This window comes from Plectropomus leopardus, chromosome 7, assembly GCF_026936395.1.
Source record: "Plectropomus leopardus strain MGB_pleo_1.0 chromosome 7, ASM2693639v1, whole genome shotgun sequence".
NCBI classification, from domain to species: domain Eukaryota; kingdom Metazoa; phylum Chordata; class Actinopteri; order Perciformes; family Serranidae; genus Plectropomus; species Plectropomus leopardus.
This window is the reverse complement of record NC_142182.1, coordinates 22869483-22887651: the sequence shown is the minus strand read 5'-3', so window position 1 is coordinate 22887651 and position 18169 is coordinate 22869483. Positions and strand designations below refer to the sequence as shown.

The window sequence follows — 18169 nt, the reverse complement described above, 5'->3', positions numbered from 1 at the left end:
GGGTCAAGTTAGTTGGGAGTAATCATGTGCATCCTCGCCCAGTGTAGCTCTGTGTATTAAGCATCAACACCTGGGCTGCAAAGATTCAATGATGCCTTACCTGAAATTAAACATTAGCTGTGAGATTCCTTTTATTTCAGGGGAAAAAAATATTTCTTTTATAATTCGTAGTTTAGCTACCGACCCAGGCCTGTCAGTAACAGTCTGAAGGCTAAGTCATCTGTAGGCTTTTTAGCTAAGCTTCACATGAAGCTATAAAGCATGACCAAACCTCCAGCCCTGTGAGCCCTGTGGGCCTGACCTGCTTGTGTGTAGTAGAGGACTTATGGATTCATACACTCAGGTAGAAGTAGTTGTGATGACAGCTTAACAGGCGAGTGGGGTCAGCTACAAGAGTTAAGCTTATTGGCTAATTAACGAAGTCTTGGCTCTGGCACTATGTTTGCCTTCCTCTATGGGATTGGCAGCTTGAGCTGTGATTGTGTGCCGGTATGAGCTTTGTCTCTGTTTGTAGCCCTTTTTTTTTTTACACAGAGATCGAACTATAAGGCCACTACTCAGTCCCCTCTATATGCCTCCTTTGCATTTTTACACAGAACCAACAGCAGCATCGTGCCGCTCCAATGTGTGATTTTAGACAGCATGCCAGCAATGCAGAACTAAAAGAAGCTTGACAAGTGTGACGTTTAACACAACAGCGTCTGCCTTTCATGTGACTTGTAAGATATACAGCGGCAGCGCTTCTTAAACAATAACTACAGCATAACATGTCAATAACAATCATTTACCTTCTCTGAACTGAGTCAGAGCTCGTGTGGGTGAGGACTGTTCAGGGAGTAGTGATTGACAGCTATGTTAGAGGCCCTGATTGGTTGTTCAGGCGCAGTGGATTTTTGCAAATGCCATTAGCAACACTAGGAGGAGCCAGAGAAACCAGATTTTTTTCTTGTGTACTGCTGTCAGAGGAGAGTGACAATTTCAGCAAATATAAAAGATATTTACTGTAGCTTTAAGGCGAGACATCAATGTCCCCTTGTTCCACGTGCCGACCTTTTATACCGACTGGCAAGGCGGATACTGGTGCATAAACACTTATTGAACTTGAACTGTGTGTGTTAAAAGACATTTGTTCCAAACATAAACTTCATTTTTAAAACTTGAACTTTAAATTGACTTTTGTGCATCTGTGCATTTGGTGGTCAGTGCTGCTCTCCTTGGCTCTGCCAACAGGCCAGCTCCCCCTGGACCTCTTGTGGTTGGTTTCAATCTCTTCCTCTGTAATTGATAGGGATCTCTTTACTAATGATCAGCCACAGCCTGTGGGTCTTGACTACAAATACAGTCAGTGGGATATGCCTGCTCAGTTTGGCTGCGGGCCAACCAGCATATGGTAGGGGTGCATGCAATGTGGTTTGCCGGAACAGTTCTGAACGTCGTCCAAAAGAATCAGATTAAATAGTGATTTTATCAAGTCCTCACTTTTGACTAGGGTTTCAGTTAAATGCCAAATTGTTCACCTGATAATTTAGCATCTGGCAGAGGCCGACATGATATAACTGTAATGAAAAAAACAAGATGCCGCCTGAGTCAGAGCCAAGATGGATCATGTTTGAAGCCAGTGGAGCGTGTTTGACACAGCTCTTCAAAGATGCGGACTGTGATGAAAACTGTTTGTCTCCACTGAACCGTCACACACATGGCTTTGATATACGCTGCACTGCATCTCTAATTAACTTGTCTGAAAATGTTGTTTTTTTTCCTAAAACATCTGCCAAAATGGTTGAAAAAAATCACTTGTCCTCAACATAATTTGATTTTTGAGATTTTTAGAAATTTTCTCAAAAAGAGGTCATTATTTATCGTTATAATACAAAAAATATCCACAACTTTATCTGTTTTTATTCTGAATATTAAAAATACATTTGCAGCACAAATAATATTTCTTTTTAAGTAGTCTGAGAGACTTTGGTGCACAACAAGAGCCTCTTTTTGCATTTTGCTTTTTAGTTTTTCCTCTTTTCTAAAATGAAAAAGGAAACACTGCAACATTTAGATATGTGGAAACAAACAAAAAAAAAAGATAAAGGTGAAAATCTATTCTAAATTGTCCGCTCCTTAAACCAGGGGTCTTCAAAATTTTTCAGGCCAATGACCCTCAGATGGAGCAGGGACCCCCTGCACGTATATTAAATTGAGTTGCGTATTAAACTGGGCCTACATTAAAGTTTAACGTATTTAAACATATCTTTTGATGATGCATTCAGTGCTAAGCTTTTAAAATAATAGTTATTGACAAATTCATATATTAATACAGCAAATAGATCATTGGAGAAAGGATTCATGGGTAGCTTTTTACTCTAACATCAGTGACCCCCTGTTGAAGACCCATGATTTTAATCAATGAAAAAAAGTAAAAACCAAAAATGAAATGATGAAATAATGAAATAGAAGGACAGTACAGTGTTTGACATTGATTCCTCCCACAGCAGTCGAGCAAATGAGACAATCTATTGCACAAACTGCCGTAATTACAGTCGGCAGTTAAAATAATGGCAATTTGTTATTCATAATTCTGATTCCATGTGCAAGTGAATATTTTGGACAATGGTTCATGGTTTCCTGTTGTGGCATAGATATTTTTCCTTTCTTTTTTAATCAACATATTGGGGGTGACATTTTGAGTATTTGAATTTTTTTTTGAATATTACAGGGGAAGTGTCCCCAATATATGTATATATATATGATATATATGATTTTTAACAGCCTAGAGGTCAGTTGCAAATAGAAGAAGTTCCATTGTCTTAATCAAACTGATGGCTGATGTTGATTAGCTCAATGTTTCCTATTGCAACACTATTCTTGGTGCATTAGGCCTGCATGGTGATGGTCTCTGATAGTGAACTGCATTTGATGATCGCTCCTATCGTCGATAATATGAGGAGCAGCTGTATAACTGAAGTGTTTTCTCCCTTTTGCATCCTGCCTACATGGCTGTTATGGAGGTGCTGACAAATTCGGGATCAGTGCGGTCGGGGGTTCAGGTGGCCATTTTGGATCCACTTTCCTTTTTCTCCTCTTTGGTCAGCTGTGGAGTGGTTTGTTGGCTCGGCCCAAACTCACCACCGACCCTCCTCGCTGATATTTGGCTTGCTGACCCCCCCCCCATTTCTCCTCTGTGACCGAAACCACAGGGTCCGCCCACATCAGCTCCCCTGAGGGCCCGACCCAAAACAACGCTTCTATTGTGTCTGAGCCACACATCATGCTGTGTGTATGTCTATGTCGCTGTGTGTGTGTGTGTGTGTGTGTGTGTGCGCTAAGTAGGGTAGGGTTTCATATATCATGCCTAAAGTGGAACCAGAAGCTTGGGTCTTGAACTGGTGTTTTGGGAGCGTGCGTTTGACAAAGAAGTAATTTAGCACTCTGGACGTGAGTGTATTCAGGTTCCACTTGTTTTATTGTATCTAAAAGTAGACACTTTAATATATGTATAAAATAAGCTAAAATAAGACTTTATTAATCCCATGACAGCAGTTGAAGAGTCAGAAGCAGAGAAAAATTAAGAAAAAGTGATTTGAGTGCCAAAAAAGATAAAATATTACAAAAACATCAAATAGATAAAATAACACTAAAATAATGTAAAATCTATATATGTTATACACCTTTTGATTATACAGATAGTGTTTGTTCATGATTGATTTTTGTACAGGATAACTGAAAAACACACACACACAACATATAAAGAAATATAGCCTATAAATAATTTTGCACAGTAGGAAATGACACATTTCACACAGTATACATACAACAAAATAATAAAAACATTAACAAATAATTCTGAAAGTATACTGATATATTAACTCAAGTGTGTGCAAATTTATCATACACTCTATGTTATTGCACATCTCAGTTTCACAAAATAACGTACAACATGCAAAAAAGTTTTGTTCCATTCAATCTATATACAAGGATTTCACAAAATGGATTTTCTTTGTATTAAAAACCCCCACAAAACTTTGTTCTTAGAGAAAAAGGTCATTTCTATTCATAATCAGACCATTTAAGTTTCCTTTATTTTCAGGAAAAAAGAAAAGGAAGAAAAAAAATGAAACCCTGAAAAGTACGAGAGCAGAAATAAAATTTGAAAGCACTGCCATTAACCAGTGAATAGATGTTTTACTTTACATTTTAAATTAATTAAATCCAAAATGACCTTGTTGCTGCTTCGGTGCATCATACACCCTGGCTCTTACAGTTTTTAAAGCTCATCAGTCAATCTTGCTTGATTGTTCTCCACCTCACGCACAAAGAGCTGGTGTGGAGAAGTTAGAAAAAATCTTAGGGCTTTTATTCCTCCTTAAAATGAGAAATATTTAAGGAATGAAATCAGTAATGAGATGTGCCATCTGCCCTAGCTCGTCTCGAGCATCCTCACCAGGCTTTTTGAAGTCTGAGATTTTTACCGTAGCTCCATTGGTGCAGAGTGTCATTTCTAATGCAGTGCCTTTTTCTCAATGGCCAAACAATGTTTCCAAACATTCACACAGTTGGGCAGCAGTAGTTGTTGATGTCAGTGCAGTAAAGCAGGACAGACCTGACCTCTGTGGCTGCACAGCAGGGATCAGCAGCCGAGCTTTTCTAGTATTAAGCTCACACCTTCAGTAGAAACACTATCCTTCACCTAATTCTAGGCTGCAGGGTTTCGACCCGACGCCTTTGGCAGCGTGGCCACCTTATATCACATAAAGTACTTTACACTGCAGGGAGGGAGTACTGCGGGAGTATTTTTAGCACGGGTAGCCTCAGTGGAAATCAAAGCCCCACCCAGGCAAAAATTGGGACCCGGCTGAATTCTCTAAACAGCAAGTGAAGTAGAATATTAATTTTTGTACGTGTTCACGGTCAAAGGTCAGAGTGTGGGTTTAAGTTGTGTGCCATGTAAATATTATTTATTTATTTATTTATTTATTTTTTTTTACCAATAACTGTAAAATTCTTGCTGCTTCTGAATTGTGTGTGTGTGTGTGTGTGTGTGTGTGTGTGTGTGTGTGTGTGTGTGTGTGTGTCAGGACTGAAGACAAAAATTATGAGTTATTCGATTACTTTGTATAACAAATTCATAAGTTGTAGAATTATTTTATTGCTCCTAAAAGTGGATAAGTTGCTTGTGGTTTTTTCAGAAATGAGGACTGAACATTTATTCTGTAGAGCGCATTACAAATCAACATTTATCAAAGCACCAGTTTCCCTTTGCTTAATTCTTCAAGATCAGCTCCAGCTTCAGGTCCATCTTCTGGTTTCACCTGATGTTCTGACATTTTGTAGATTTCATATCAACTGAATTTATGCATGCATAAAAACAAACTATGTTTCCATCACAGTTTTAGTCAGGACAGGAGTAAAAATGCACCTTCATTTCATTTACTCACTCCAACATGCTCTCTCGTTTTTTGAACAACACAGCAGTGTCTCCAGCTTTTTTAATGTGAATAATTGCTGGTTTTCTCAGTATCCTATGATGTCAGACTGAATGTTTTTTGAGTTTTGGACTTTAATAACTAAAAAAAAGCAATTAAAATATATTTTTTTGTGGAATTATGCATTTTCACTAATTTCTGACATTTCATAGATGAACCGATGAATCCAGTAACTAAGAAAACAGTCTGCAGAATCACTGATAATGGAAAGAAAAAGTTAACTGCCACTGATCTGTTTACAAAAATAGCAGCGACTACTCTATCTCTATTATTAAAATAATTTTTTTTTCTTTGTAATTAAAGGTAAAACTTTATTCTACATGCACAATCATAATTTAGTTGAGCTGAGCTGAACTAATCTAAGATTGTCTAAGATAATCTAAATTAAGTTAGGTAAGGTAAAGTAAAGTATCGGTTTGGTTTATTTTATTTTATTCTATTCTGTTTTATTTTAGTTCATTTTAGTTTAGTAATACAAACTAATACAAAATACACATTAGTTGTATTAGTTAATAGCTATTAATTTTGAAGCCGTGACAAACCAAAACAAGTTTATGCTGACCAAAAAAAGCTGTAGGCTGAAGCCTTAGCTTACTGCTTTGACCCTTTTTACAGTCATTGTTTTTTACTTTTCCCTTTCGATTATAAATCAGTAGAAGTCAACCTGGATTAGAGTATCAGTTTGACATCAAAATTACGAGCTAACATGTGGCCCCTGCAGGTGGCTGCTGCTCTGCTGGAGTAGGTTGGATGTTTCACCGGGTAGCAAAAGCCAAAAAATGTGTGTGCGTGTAAGTGTGTGAAGTTGTGTGAAGTGGGTGATGTATAGAAGAGGGTTACACAGGGCTACTATCCCTCAGAAACACCCCACCCCCCACCCCCACCCCAGGAAGGCCGGCTGCTTTCTCAGGCCATGTTCTGCGACAAGAGAGTCTGGGTGTCATCTGACAGATGAAAATAGTGTGTGTGAAATGGACACCGTGCTAACACGCAGCCAGGCTAACCACTCTGCAGTTTAATGGTTTTACAACACTGAGCGAGCAGTGATAGGCCATTGAAAGTGTGTGTGTGAGTGTGTGTGTGTGTGTGTTATAGGGTGTCCGTGCAATTAAATGTCTCAGCAGTGCCCTGGCATTCTTTAATCAGCGTGTGTGGTGTGCATGTATGTTCAAGTGCTTCAGAGTGCACCAGCGTTCTCATGTCAGTGTGTGTGTGTGTGTGTGTGTGTGAGTGAGTGTGTGTGTATGTGTATCTTTTTCCTCCTCTTGGCCGGCCTGTCTCCTCATGTTTGGACATATGTTGAGTTTTATTTCACTGAGACATCAATCCTGCTGGCCAGCTGTTAGGACAGCTGCTCTCTCTGTGCCTCTCTTGCTGTATTCACTCCGTCAGTCGCTCTCACTCTATCTCTCTCTTTCTCTATCTTTCTCTCTGTCAGTCTGTTTCTGTCGCTCTCCCTCTCTTGTCTTCCTTTTTTTCTTTAACATTGCCATCTATCTGTCCTTTGTCTCTGTTGGTTTCTCTTTATCTTTCTGTGTCTTCAGTTGCTCTCCTGTTCTTTCTGTCTGTCCTCTCTCTGATGCTGTGGGGTCTACAGCTGAAGTCACACCACTGACATAAATTTGGAAGTGCAAAGTGTAGCTGTCAGCTTCCATTTACCCATGTTCAGTAGCGAAGTTAAGACACGAAATGTTTTTTTTCTGCCGTGGGTGTTTTACACAAACATCAGGCGCCCACTAAAACATTGGCTTTTGTTATTTCAAACATTAACTAATTTTTCAGATTAATGTTTTTTTCTCTTTACCTTGGCATTTTGACTGCAGACGTAGAAGTTCCAGAGCTTTGCCAAGTGCATATTGTGCGTGTGTGAAGAGGGTGAAAGAGACGCTATGTTTCCATCCAAATGTCAAATGAATTGTAAGGAAACTTTTGAAATGTCATCAAATATAAAATGTGAATTAAATATGGTGCTTTAAAGCAAACAAACTGGCTTCTCGAATGTAGACCCACAGCATGTCAGGAAAACAAACGGAAAGATTCTCTCAAGAACTGTTATTGTTCTGCTGTATATTTTTAATGATAGTCAAATTTCACACTTAAAGTCAAACAGAAAATATATATTTAGCAAATTACCGTAGAACCTTAATGGAGACATGTCCTGTTTTGATAATAGAAACAAGATGTGAGATATTTCACAGAAGTTGGTGATGATATGTTCTTGATATCTATAGACATTTTTCAGACACTTTTCAAAGAGAGTCAACAAGACAACATTAGATGATGGATTTTAAAGTTTTATGGTGGTATTATTAGTAAAAAAAAAAAATGGGCAGCTGCAAAAGAAAATATGAGATTCACTGATAACAAGCTGAATGTACAAGCATGTTCACATAGAAAAGATAAAGAGAGAAGTTAAAGGAATAGTTTAACATTTTGGGAAATACCCCTGTTCTCTTTCTCTCTGGGCGCCATAGGCATAGATTTCATGGGATCAGGCATTATGTAAAACATGTTCATTTGCTCCTCCCCCTCCTTAAAAAACATGAAAATAAATATTTAAGTCATTTGAATCATGAATTGATGCAGAAAATGCAAAAATCAGAGCATAAATGTTCATTAGAACGCAGAAAATTAAATGTTTGACACTTTTTCTGGTGAAGAACCACCAAACCCCCTTTTCATATGTGTGTGCCCCAAAGTTGAAACCAAATCTACGCCCCTGCAGGGCTCAATGACTTTCTTGGGCCTTGTTGTCACTTTGAGGTTGTTAGCCAACCAGGAAAACTCCAGGAAGTCACTGGCCGAGAAACAGTTCTAGCATGTAACCTCGTAAAACCACAAATTGCAGTTTACATTTTAGTTCATGTGTGGATTTAGCGACCAAAATATAATGTGTTAATTATTGAGATTTAGAGATGTTGGTAAATTTCTGGCGTCTCTAGCTTCAGATCCAGGCAGACATGAAAAGACATGACAGTAGTAGTATGGTAAGTTTGGTATTTTTCAGTTTTTACCCCATTTTCCCATGTTTTTGTGTCCGAAAGACTTCTGTGAACAGCAACGCTTGAAACTGGTCCAGTAATGAGCGACACCGCTGCATGCAGCAGCCACGACACAGGCTTCACTGTAACCACTTGGGGTATGCTTGCAGCAGCAATTTGCATCCATTAAAAGAGCTTGTTTTGTCACTGACAGGCTCAGATTATTATTCTAAGTGTCTTACAATTTATGAAAAGGATTTTTACAGAGATAGACCTTTTTGTTTAAGTGTTGATCCTTTTTGTTTTACCAGAAACAGCCCCAAATTCACAATCCCCAAACCCACCAGACTCCATTTTATCATTGTAAAACACACTTCATTCATACTTGACAGAAGTAAAATAAAACTTACAAAAGCCATCTTGGCTTCTCTTTCCAATGTTCCAACAATCACTAACTCTGGGTTGGTTTAAATAAACCATCAATTCACCCAGTTAGATATGAAAGCTGGCTGGCTCTATACACAGTAAATTGGCGAATGCTGGGCTGTTTCTGGTTAAATAAAAATGGTCATACTCTTTTACAAAAAGGGTGGATCTCTGTAGGGTCCTTTACATAAATTGTAACAATCTGAACCCATCAGTGGCAAAAACAAGCTATTTGAATGACAGTGCAAACATACACCTAGAGGTGATATTGCAGTCTTTTTTACAGCTTAATACTGGACCAATTTCAAAAGTTTTTGTTCCCATTAGTCACAACAATATTTAACCATTGCTTTAATCCTAAAATATAGGATCCAGGTTGAAAAATACAGAGCTTAGCCCCTAAAACTATTGGCAAGAAAAAAAAATTGAAGTGCTGAACTATTGCCTTGACTTTACCCAAAAATACTCATGAACATTTTTGTTAAGAAACAATCTGTCACCTGGTGTATGTGATAAACTTCAGTGTGCTTGTACAGAAACTTGATAGAACATCCAACAATATACAACAACTTGCACGCTCATGATTATTAGTAGTATATTGAGCCGTCAGCAATATCAAACTGGTCAAAAAATCTGAACATGAATCTTTATTAAGTATAGAAAAGTATAATTGTTGACCATAAAGTAAATCTTGTTACTTATACAATTATCTAGTAGACTTCTGTGTTTCTACTTTGCAGAACATTGAGGATATCATTTAAAGAAATCTTCGAATTGGGAATATACTCCCACTGCGCTCTATTGAGGGCCTTTTATTAAAAAGTTCATTCCATGAGAAACTTTTAAACACATGGAAACAGAGAGAGTAAAAGACAGAAAGAAGGAAAAAGCGGGAGACGCAGTCTGAGTGGAAGCCTGTGGCACACTGTGTTGTTCTTGGCAGTGGCTGTTTGGGAGTGTTGATGCTTGCCTGCCACGCGCACACACACATACAGAAACACACACAGAGAGTTGCCTGTGGCTCGTGTAAAACACCCAAAACACTGTCTCTTGGCAGGTTGGCGTGGGGACAGGTGATAAAAGTGTGTTTACCCCTAAACACTCGCCAGCTCGCCGGCTGCCTCGGCGCTGATTTACTATGACTCTCTCTCGCTCTCTCTCTCTCCATATCCACTTCTTATCTCCTTCACCTTCCTTCTGTATTCACTTCATTTTATTGCTGACTCATCGTTTTGCTCTCTGTCTCTCCTCACAGTCTTTCCCAGCGTGTGTTGAAACCACCTGGTTTACAGCCAATTACAAACTCTGTTCTCAGGGCCAAGGGTTAGAAAAAGTATCATGTACAACAGTGTCAAAATAATATCAATAAAATACTTTAATCATTAGTATATATCCACAATTCAGTATTTATACATCAGTTGGATTTAAACAGTTTTGGAAAGGTTCAGTTGCTCTTTAATTTTTAAGGCTTTCCTCTTTTCTCTTGATTTTCTCATTTCCCTGCATCCTTACGTTTCTAATCTCGATCTATGTTATCTTCTCATTTGGCCAATTTGCAAGAAGCAAAATGTTGGTATTGTATGTTTCTGCAAACCTCAAATACGTTTGGCTCTATTTGTACATTTTATATGTGCAATTTTAACATTTCCAAAGTGAGGTAGTATTAAGCTGATTTTGTCATTGGGAGATGGAGCGGACCGTCACTGTTTTCCAGTGGATTTTTTATGTACTAAATTCGGCTCATTTTCCAGTAGGGTTTTAGACACTCAAGGTGGCTATATGTATCAACCAATCACTGTTTTTCCATTATCTTTTTATGTACTAAATGTGTGGGTTTTTTTTTTATAGCAACCCATAACGGGTTAATCCAGCAACTCTATGGGCACCAAACATGGTTGTGTTTGTAATGGCTTTGTAGACAGTGAACATTTGTAGTGATCCAACGCTGTTTGCAAGCTCCTTTTTATGTTCCAAACACAGCTATTTTGTAGCAACGTGTCACTTTTTTTCTGGCAGATTTTCAGTCAAGTCAAGTCAATTTTTTTTTTAAAGCCCATTATCACAAATCACAGTTTGCCTCAGAGGGCTTTACATCATACCACATCCCTTTGACCTTAGACCCTCACATTTAGGCAACAAACATGGTGGTTTTGTAGCGATCATCACTGTTATTCCAGTGGGTTGTTCAGAAACAAAATTGGGAGATAATTGCCACTTTTTTTCAGCTGCCTTTTAAGCAACAAATTTGGTGTTTTGTAGTGACTTGTTGCTATTTTATCAGAGAGGTCAGTGTCAGAAAAAAAGAGTTGTTTTATACATTACTTGCTGGGATAGTGACACAAAAAACTTTTTTTTTAAACCGTTTTCCAGTGGGGATTGTGCCCCTCAAGCTGGTGTCAACATTTGCTGATGGAAACACTGGAGCCAGTGTTTTGATTTGTCCATTTTGGGCTACTATAGAACAACATGGTTGATCCAATGGAAGAGGACCTGTTCTGCAAGTATATATAAAGGAAGAAAAACACAGCTCCTTTTTTCAGGTGATTATAAACTAATGAAAACAAAGTTATGAATATTATTTACCATTTTTGCCAACAGATTTAGCCCCTAAGTCATACATGCTGGAACTTTGAGCCAAAACATAATCTTCGCTCAGCTATAACCAAGTTGTTTTTGTGCCTATAACCACAAGTTAACAGCATTTTTGAAATGTAAAGTTGATGGTTTGAATAAATGCACACTGCCAACATTTTTTTCTGGCAATTGGCATGTTCATTCAAACTCATACAACTCTCTGTACTTACAGAAGATGAAAAAAGTGTCCTCGTCACAGTGCTCCTCATCTCACCTTCCCATGTTGACATCATCTTTCCTGCTTCCCTCCTCTCCTGTCTCTCACTCTTTTTCCTTTTATCTACCTTTCCTTCTCCCCTCACCCCATTCATCCACCCTCTCGCTCTTCTTTAAAGCATTCATCTTCCGCATTTCTCCTTCACTTGATAAAGGAGTTAGTGTACGGACAGCAAGGAATTTTTATCCACCCTCCAATCTAAACAGCACTTGATCCCCGACTGGGTCGCGGGGACAGATAGAGAGCCATCTAGGGTAAAACATCTCCATCTCATCCTCTCTCATCCCTCTCTTTTCTTCTCTTCCTCTTTTCCTTCCCACTTACACCTCACCCCTCCCACCCCCACTGTCTGTGTGTCTGATCTGTTTATCGGTACAGGGGGTATAAATTGTGCATCAGAGTACACACATGGTTGACTTACGCAGATGTATCTTGGAGTTACAGGTTGTATTTTCTTCCCTAAGTGCTCCCATAAATTTTGCTCCCTAATTTTGTTTTATAAGAGGTCTGATGAAAGAGAGCACTTCGGCGTCTTTGGGTCTTGTGATGAGGGAAAAAAAGCATCTCATCCCGACCCCATACTCCAGTTTTCCCTCTTTAGCAGCTGTAAATATCACCAGTTGAACCAAATGTACACAAATTCATATCCAGTGGAGCCACTTGTCCAATAAATCGATGAAAATTTGGATGGATTCCTTTGTCCTGAGGGTGGGGAAATTTTATTAATTACCTTATTTTACTGAAATGTGGACCATCTGTCTGGAAATACCCGCTGTTGGGAAATCACCATTATTGCTGTAGATTTTAAGTTGTTTCGTTGTTTTGTAGCTGTCTGCCACCCTCCCTCCCTCACTGCCATTGCACACCCTACCTCACCCCCACACCCCCCTGTTTACATTGATCCCATGTGATCTGCACGGCTGCATTAGCTTATTTACAACAATCATAATCCGACTGTAAACATGCAAGGCTTTAATGGACTCAACGAGGAAGTTGTGCTCGACCGGTGGACGGCATCTCTTGACCACACAATGGGCCCATATGCAGAAACTAAACATTAAGCCATTCACAATAGGCCATGTGCCCTTATGAATGCCTGTAGCGCCTTTTGTCAGGATAAAGGCACCACAAATGAGCTATTGTCTGACTTAACCATTCTAAATCAGGCAAGCCCTTAGGCGCATGCTTTCCACACAGCGCCCAAGAATGTCTCTTTTTTGTGTGTGTGTGTGTGTGTGTATGTTTTTTGACGTCCTTGGTGACTGAAGCTCCAGCACGGGGCCCTGCTTGACCGTGACACCATCTGTGGCACGTCTGCTGGCACGAAAACCAGAGAATATGCACAAATTCTGTCATTTGAAGGACTGTGTGGAAATGTACAGTATTTAAAAGGGAGCAGTTTCACATGCAGACACAACCACACAGGTATTTTGTACCTGAAAGTCATGGAGGAGGTATTAACTGTGAAAAGGTGTACAGTATTTGAGGCAAAAGTATTCAGTACACAGCAGACTCGCTCCTTTCACAGTCATCTTCTCATATGATCATTATAAGTAACATACAGTATAAATTTAGGCAGAATTCTAGCTGGTTGAGATGGAGCTGATTCAGCCACTTTATATAAAGATGGGTAGTTCAACTTATGTGACTTATAAAACAGTCACTGTTTTATAAGTCACAAATAAGTCACAAGTCTTAGCAATCAAGTAGGGCTGGGCCAGTGAGAAAATCAGTTTGATATTAAGCCATACCGGTTTACCAAATTTTACCAGGTGTCCCACATGATTCAGCAGTCAATCCTGTGTCCCAGAAGAAAGCGAGTGTCAAACTATCAAGTAGCATAGTGTAATACAGCACTCTGTGTCCACACTTAATCCATAAAATATGCACCTCTCTTATTAAACTATAAAGCTATCAGCTGTGCGCTCCAGATCAGAGTTCAGACGTAAACACTCAAAAGATGGCTGAGTAACCTAAAGGCTGTCTTCCTACATTTGCAGCATCACTTTTTAAATCAGAAAATTGTGATATTTACTGGAAATTACGTACAATATAGCCAACAGCAAGTAATGTTAGCCAAGCTTGTGTTTAGCGATGGCCATTTACCGTCGAAGAAACTTTCAGCTTCCCCACAAAGCTTCCCAGCCAGCTGACACTGCGTTTATGTTTTTGTAGTGAAAAAATTAGGTTTCATATAAATGATTTCTCAATTTAACTTCATGAATTAGGTTGTCCTTTTCCACCATGGCACTTTCAAAGCAAGAAACATATATTTATCTCTCTCTCTCTCTCTCTCTCTATGTATATATATATATATATATATATATATATATATATATATGATTGAAATTATTGAGTGATTTGTATACTACAATTGTTTTTTTTGTTTTTGTTTTTGTTTTCCACCCCATAGTTGTTCCTTCAACTTTGCTGGATGCTGTCAGATTGGTTCAGACAAAGTGGATCTGAAAAGCGTCAAATTGCTGGCATTGAGTCAGAGTAACTGAGACATTGTTTTTGGAGTAATATGTTGAGCGTTAACTTTAGTTAATTCAGGAAATGAAGGGAAATTAATTGATTCATAGCAAACTTTAAAAAGAAAATGTTTCAATCTGTGGGCTTGGAGGAAGGTGTCAAGTACTTTCAAATCAAAAGGTTCAAATCCAAGTGAAGTAACAAGTTATTGGTCTTAAATAACAAGTTGAAATGCAAGTTTTTTTTTGATTTTGTCAAGTCAATCTCAAAAATTTGTCACTGGAGTCTGACCTGAGGCCAAGTCATGTGACTCAAGTCCACACCTTTGGTAGTTAATTTGATCAATGATAATGCATCATGTATTATAAATTGATCCCTTTTGCATGTAAAATACTTATTTGCAAAGAACTGGTTACTAGCTGTCAAATAAATATAGTAGAGCTAAAATGGTCTCTCTGTCTGAAAATCTGCATTAAATGGATAAAAGCACTAGTGCCTTATGACTGAACTTCAGTAAATGTACTTAGTTACATTCCACCATGGACACCTGGAAGCATGCATACTTTACTCTGTGCATTTCTGTCAAAAGTTGCACCAAAATACTCATGCTTGCACATGTGCAAATATCTCTGTTTGTCTCTCTCTCTCTCTCTTTGCTATCCGCCTGATGAGAAATTGAAAAGTTCCCATTGTTTTACTAAAGTTCACAGCAGGACTCCAATTGAACAAATGAGACCTTATGAATCTTATGAGACCACGTGCCTCTGATGTCTATTATCCTGAGGCTATGAGACACATTGTGAGAAAGAGGACTGCCACAAATAAGACCCCATCTCAGAACAATGCAGACATTCTGAGCTGCTCAGCTGGATGGCAACTGCAAATTCTTTTTTTTAAATATATTTGAAATGATCCCTTGTTCTCATTTTTAGAAATTTAACAATCCAGACAAATGGGTACTTTTCTCTTTCTTGTGATTTCCCCTCTGTCTGTTCTTTTTGCTTCTTTTCTTTTCCTGGTATATATCTCATAGTTCAGGCTTGTTTCATCTGAACAGGTGATGCATGCATTGTTTTGGAAAGTTCAAACCAGAAAAAGTTATTATCATCTCAAGAATATGACAATGAGATCATTTTACCCTATCTTTTTTGTTGCTATTACACTTTATGGCCCTCATTTAGATTCTTGATGAGTCTGTGTAAGAAAACATTAAAAGTGAAGGTGATTATTTTTTGTGTTTTTGTAGAACCAACTTGCATGGAGAGGCTCCTCTCCAAGGAGTGGAAGGAGCGTGTTGACCGCCTGAATGCCAACGAACTGCTAGGGGAGGTCAAAGGTAAGGGCATCTGCATCAAGCCCAGCATCCACATAAACAACTGCAATTAAATCTACATTCACTTTCACAGCCACAAACAGTGAGATGTCAAGGTTTACTAGAACCAGACAAACTCTTTGCACAATTGTAGCTAGGACCTTTGAGACAGGAGATACAACAATACATGCCGTAAAAAAGGGACAAAAAATAAATGGCCAGAAAGCAAACTTCCTTTTTTTTTTTTAGAATAAGTTATACATTTCTGAAACCTGCAGATCCTGAGCATCTAAGGGGATCTATTATAAAACAAACAAATGTGTGCCAAGAAAAGGACAGACTAATTATGTGAATGGTATTGAATGTGTATCACTATGGATTCTTCAGTGAACTTCTACGACTACTTAACGTAACATAAACATAAAGTGTCTTTTATTATTAACCTATTGTACTGAACATCACACACGCCTGCAAAAGGGTAAGTGGTCGGCTGGTCTACCTGTCAATGAAAAAACAGCAGTTAAGGCCGGTTTAGTCAGCCTACAGATTAGAATTGTAACTTTGATTAAAGGGCGTGCATAAAGGGAGAGGCTGCACTTTCATGCAATGTTTTGTTTCTTGCAATCAATCAATGTACTCCTTCAAAATAAAGCTACATTTGTCTTTTTAAGAAAAAAGGACAACAGCAGAAGGACAATTAATTAGTAGACTATTAGAATATTAGTCTATGCACATCAGATAATTAGTAACATTAATGATAAAATAAGAAACCAAAATTTAGGATTATGTGTTTCCCATGGGGTGCTGGATGAATGACATAAGCAATTTTTTGATTTTTCTTTTCTTTTAAATGCATTTGTCCCTTTGTATCATTCTATGCCCCCTCTCTAGATTTGGAGGTTTTTGGGTGTCTGTGAATGCAGCACAGGCAAAGCTCTTCGTGAGTTCTTTTTTCCGTTAGAGCAGTTTTTGAATTGGGGTGTGGATCGATGGGTGTGAGGAACAGCTGCTGCGAGTGAATGTAAACTTTTAGATCACACAGAATGAATGATAAAGTTTCACTTTCACTGCGCCTGATGTTCTACTGCTCCACCTGTGCCCAGAGTACGCCCTGCGCTCTGATAGTGTGGTGCTATTAACATCTAAATGGCATATATATTTCAACAGTGCTCCTAATGAACAGTCCAGTTCCCATAATAGAAAATCTATTTTTGGTGGCAGATGTTTAAATAGTGGTTGGCTGCCACAAATATATAAATGTTTGGGAAACCCTGTTATGTGATTCCTTAACTTTTATATTTACCTAGCTTTCCATTATCCTTATATACTACACCAATATAATAGAATTCCTAAAGATAAGTCATGGTTTTTCGTTTTCATGTGCCACCCCAAGATTTTCAGTGGCTCAATCTGGCTACACCTTTGAAAATTATCTGAGGGCTCCATTGCATTTATGAAGCTATAAATCGCACCAAAGCAAATGTATTTTCAGCTGTCTCTCGTATTCAAAAGTAGAAATAGCAGCATTCTGGGGGGATGCTTTATTAAAATATAATTTAGCGGCTGCAGAAAGAGAGAAAGCAAAGGATACTCTCAGTTTTAATGATATTACCAGAGACAGTTTGATGTCATGCAACTCTTCATTTCTAAGAATTGCATAAAAATGTTCTGTGATGCTCACTGGATAGTAAGGGATAGTAGTGACAAACAATTTATCCCTTTGACTGTACTGCGTGAACCAAATTGTCAAGTTCATGTTTATGTAAACACAAGTGAGCAGATTTATGAGTCAGTGTTGAAAAGAGAAATAGAATTTCCTCAGTTTTGAAAGTGATACAACATAGTCTCTTTAATGATTTGATCCAATTAATTTTACAAATAAAAAAATCATAGATGCTGGCAGATAACAAGTAACTGGTGAAAACTGATACATTTACTTGTATGCTCTCTTTCTCCTGAGCCACAGTGAATTCTGTTTGTGTGCCATAACATTAGTTGCTAACGGCTCTCTAGTGGAGCTCCTCTCAGTGAGAGAGACCGTTTGTGATCGCCTCCTGTTGAAATGGCAAGCATGGCCTCTGTGGAAAGTGGAAAAAAAGGGACGACAGAGAGCCTTCTACAGCAGTACAGCCCCAACATTGACTTTCACTCCAAGACAGAGATCTGACTCTGTCTCTCTCTCTACATCCTAACACCCTCCATCAACATACACACACAGACTATTTACATGCAGAAACTTATCTTTAACACCTTTTGCAAAGCATCACAGGGCATAAACACGTACGTGCCTGATCACTCATCAAAAGACAGTCCACAATTGTGAGCTGGATAAAAAGAGAAATTAAAAAAAAAGTTTTGAAAGACTAGCAGGCTATTGAGTGATTTAGTTGAACATACACTTCATGACGTCATTTAATTCCCACTTGTGGAATATCTTTTCTTTGGATGAAAATCTGTTTTACTGAGAATTACAAAATGGGATATCTGGTCTATATCCAGGTCAAGTGCTCAATCCATCTCATTGCAGACCTTTACAACTTCAAGTTTCTTTTTCTATTTTAATTTCTATGCATTTGACAAGAAGACATAGATTTAAAGATAACAAAGCTCTTTTGTTGCAGTGGACTGTCAACTGAAAATGAGAAAC

At 38.4% G+C, this 18169-nt stretch overlaps 1 protein-coding gene across 7 annotated transcripts in view; it reads left to right on the top strand.

Annotated features, from left to right (window-relative positions):
• Nucleotides 1-18169, top strand: part of LOC121950463 (transcription factor SOX-6-like) — a 138475-nt gene that overhangs the window by 60682 nt on the left and 59624 nt on the right. For all 7 annotated transcript variants that reach the window (XR_015777015.1, XM_042496470.2, XM_088080223.1 and 4 more), the window contains one exon: nucleotides 15457-15546. Coding sequence is in view for 6 of the 7 variants with exons in the window: in XM_042496470.2 (XP_042352404.1) it covers nucleotides 15457-15546 (90 nt within the window). In the remaining variant the exon portion in view is untranslated. The remainder of the gene's footprint in view (nucleotides 1-15456; nucleotides 15547-18169) is intronic.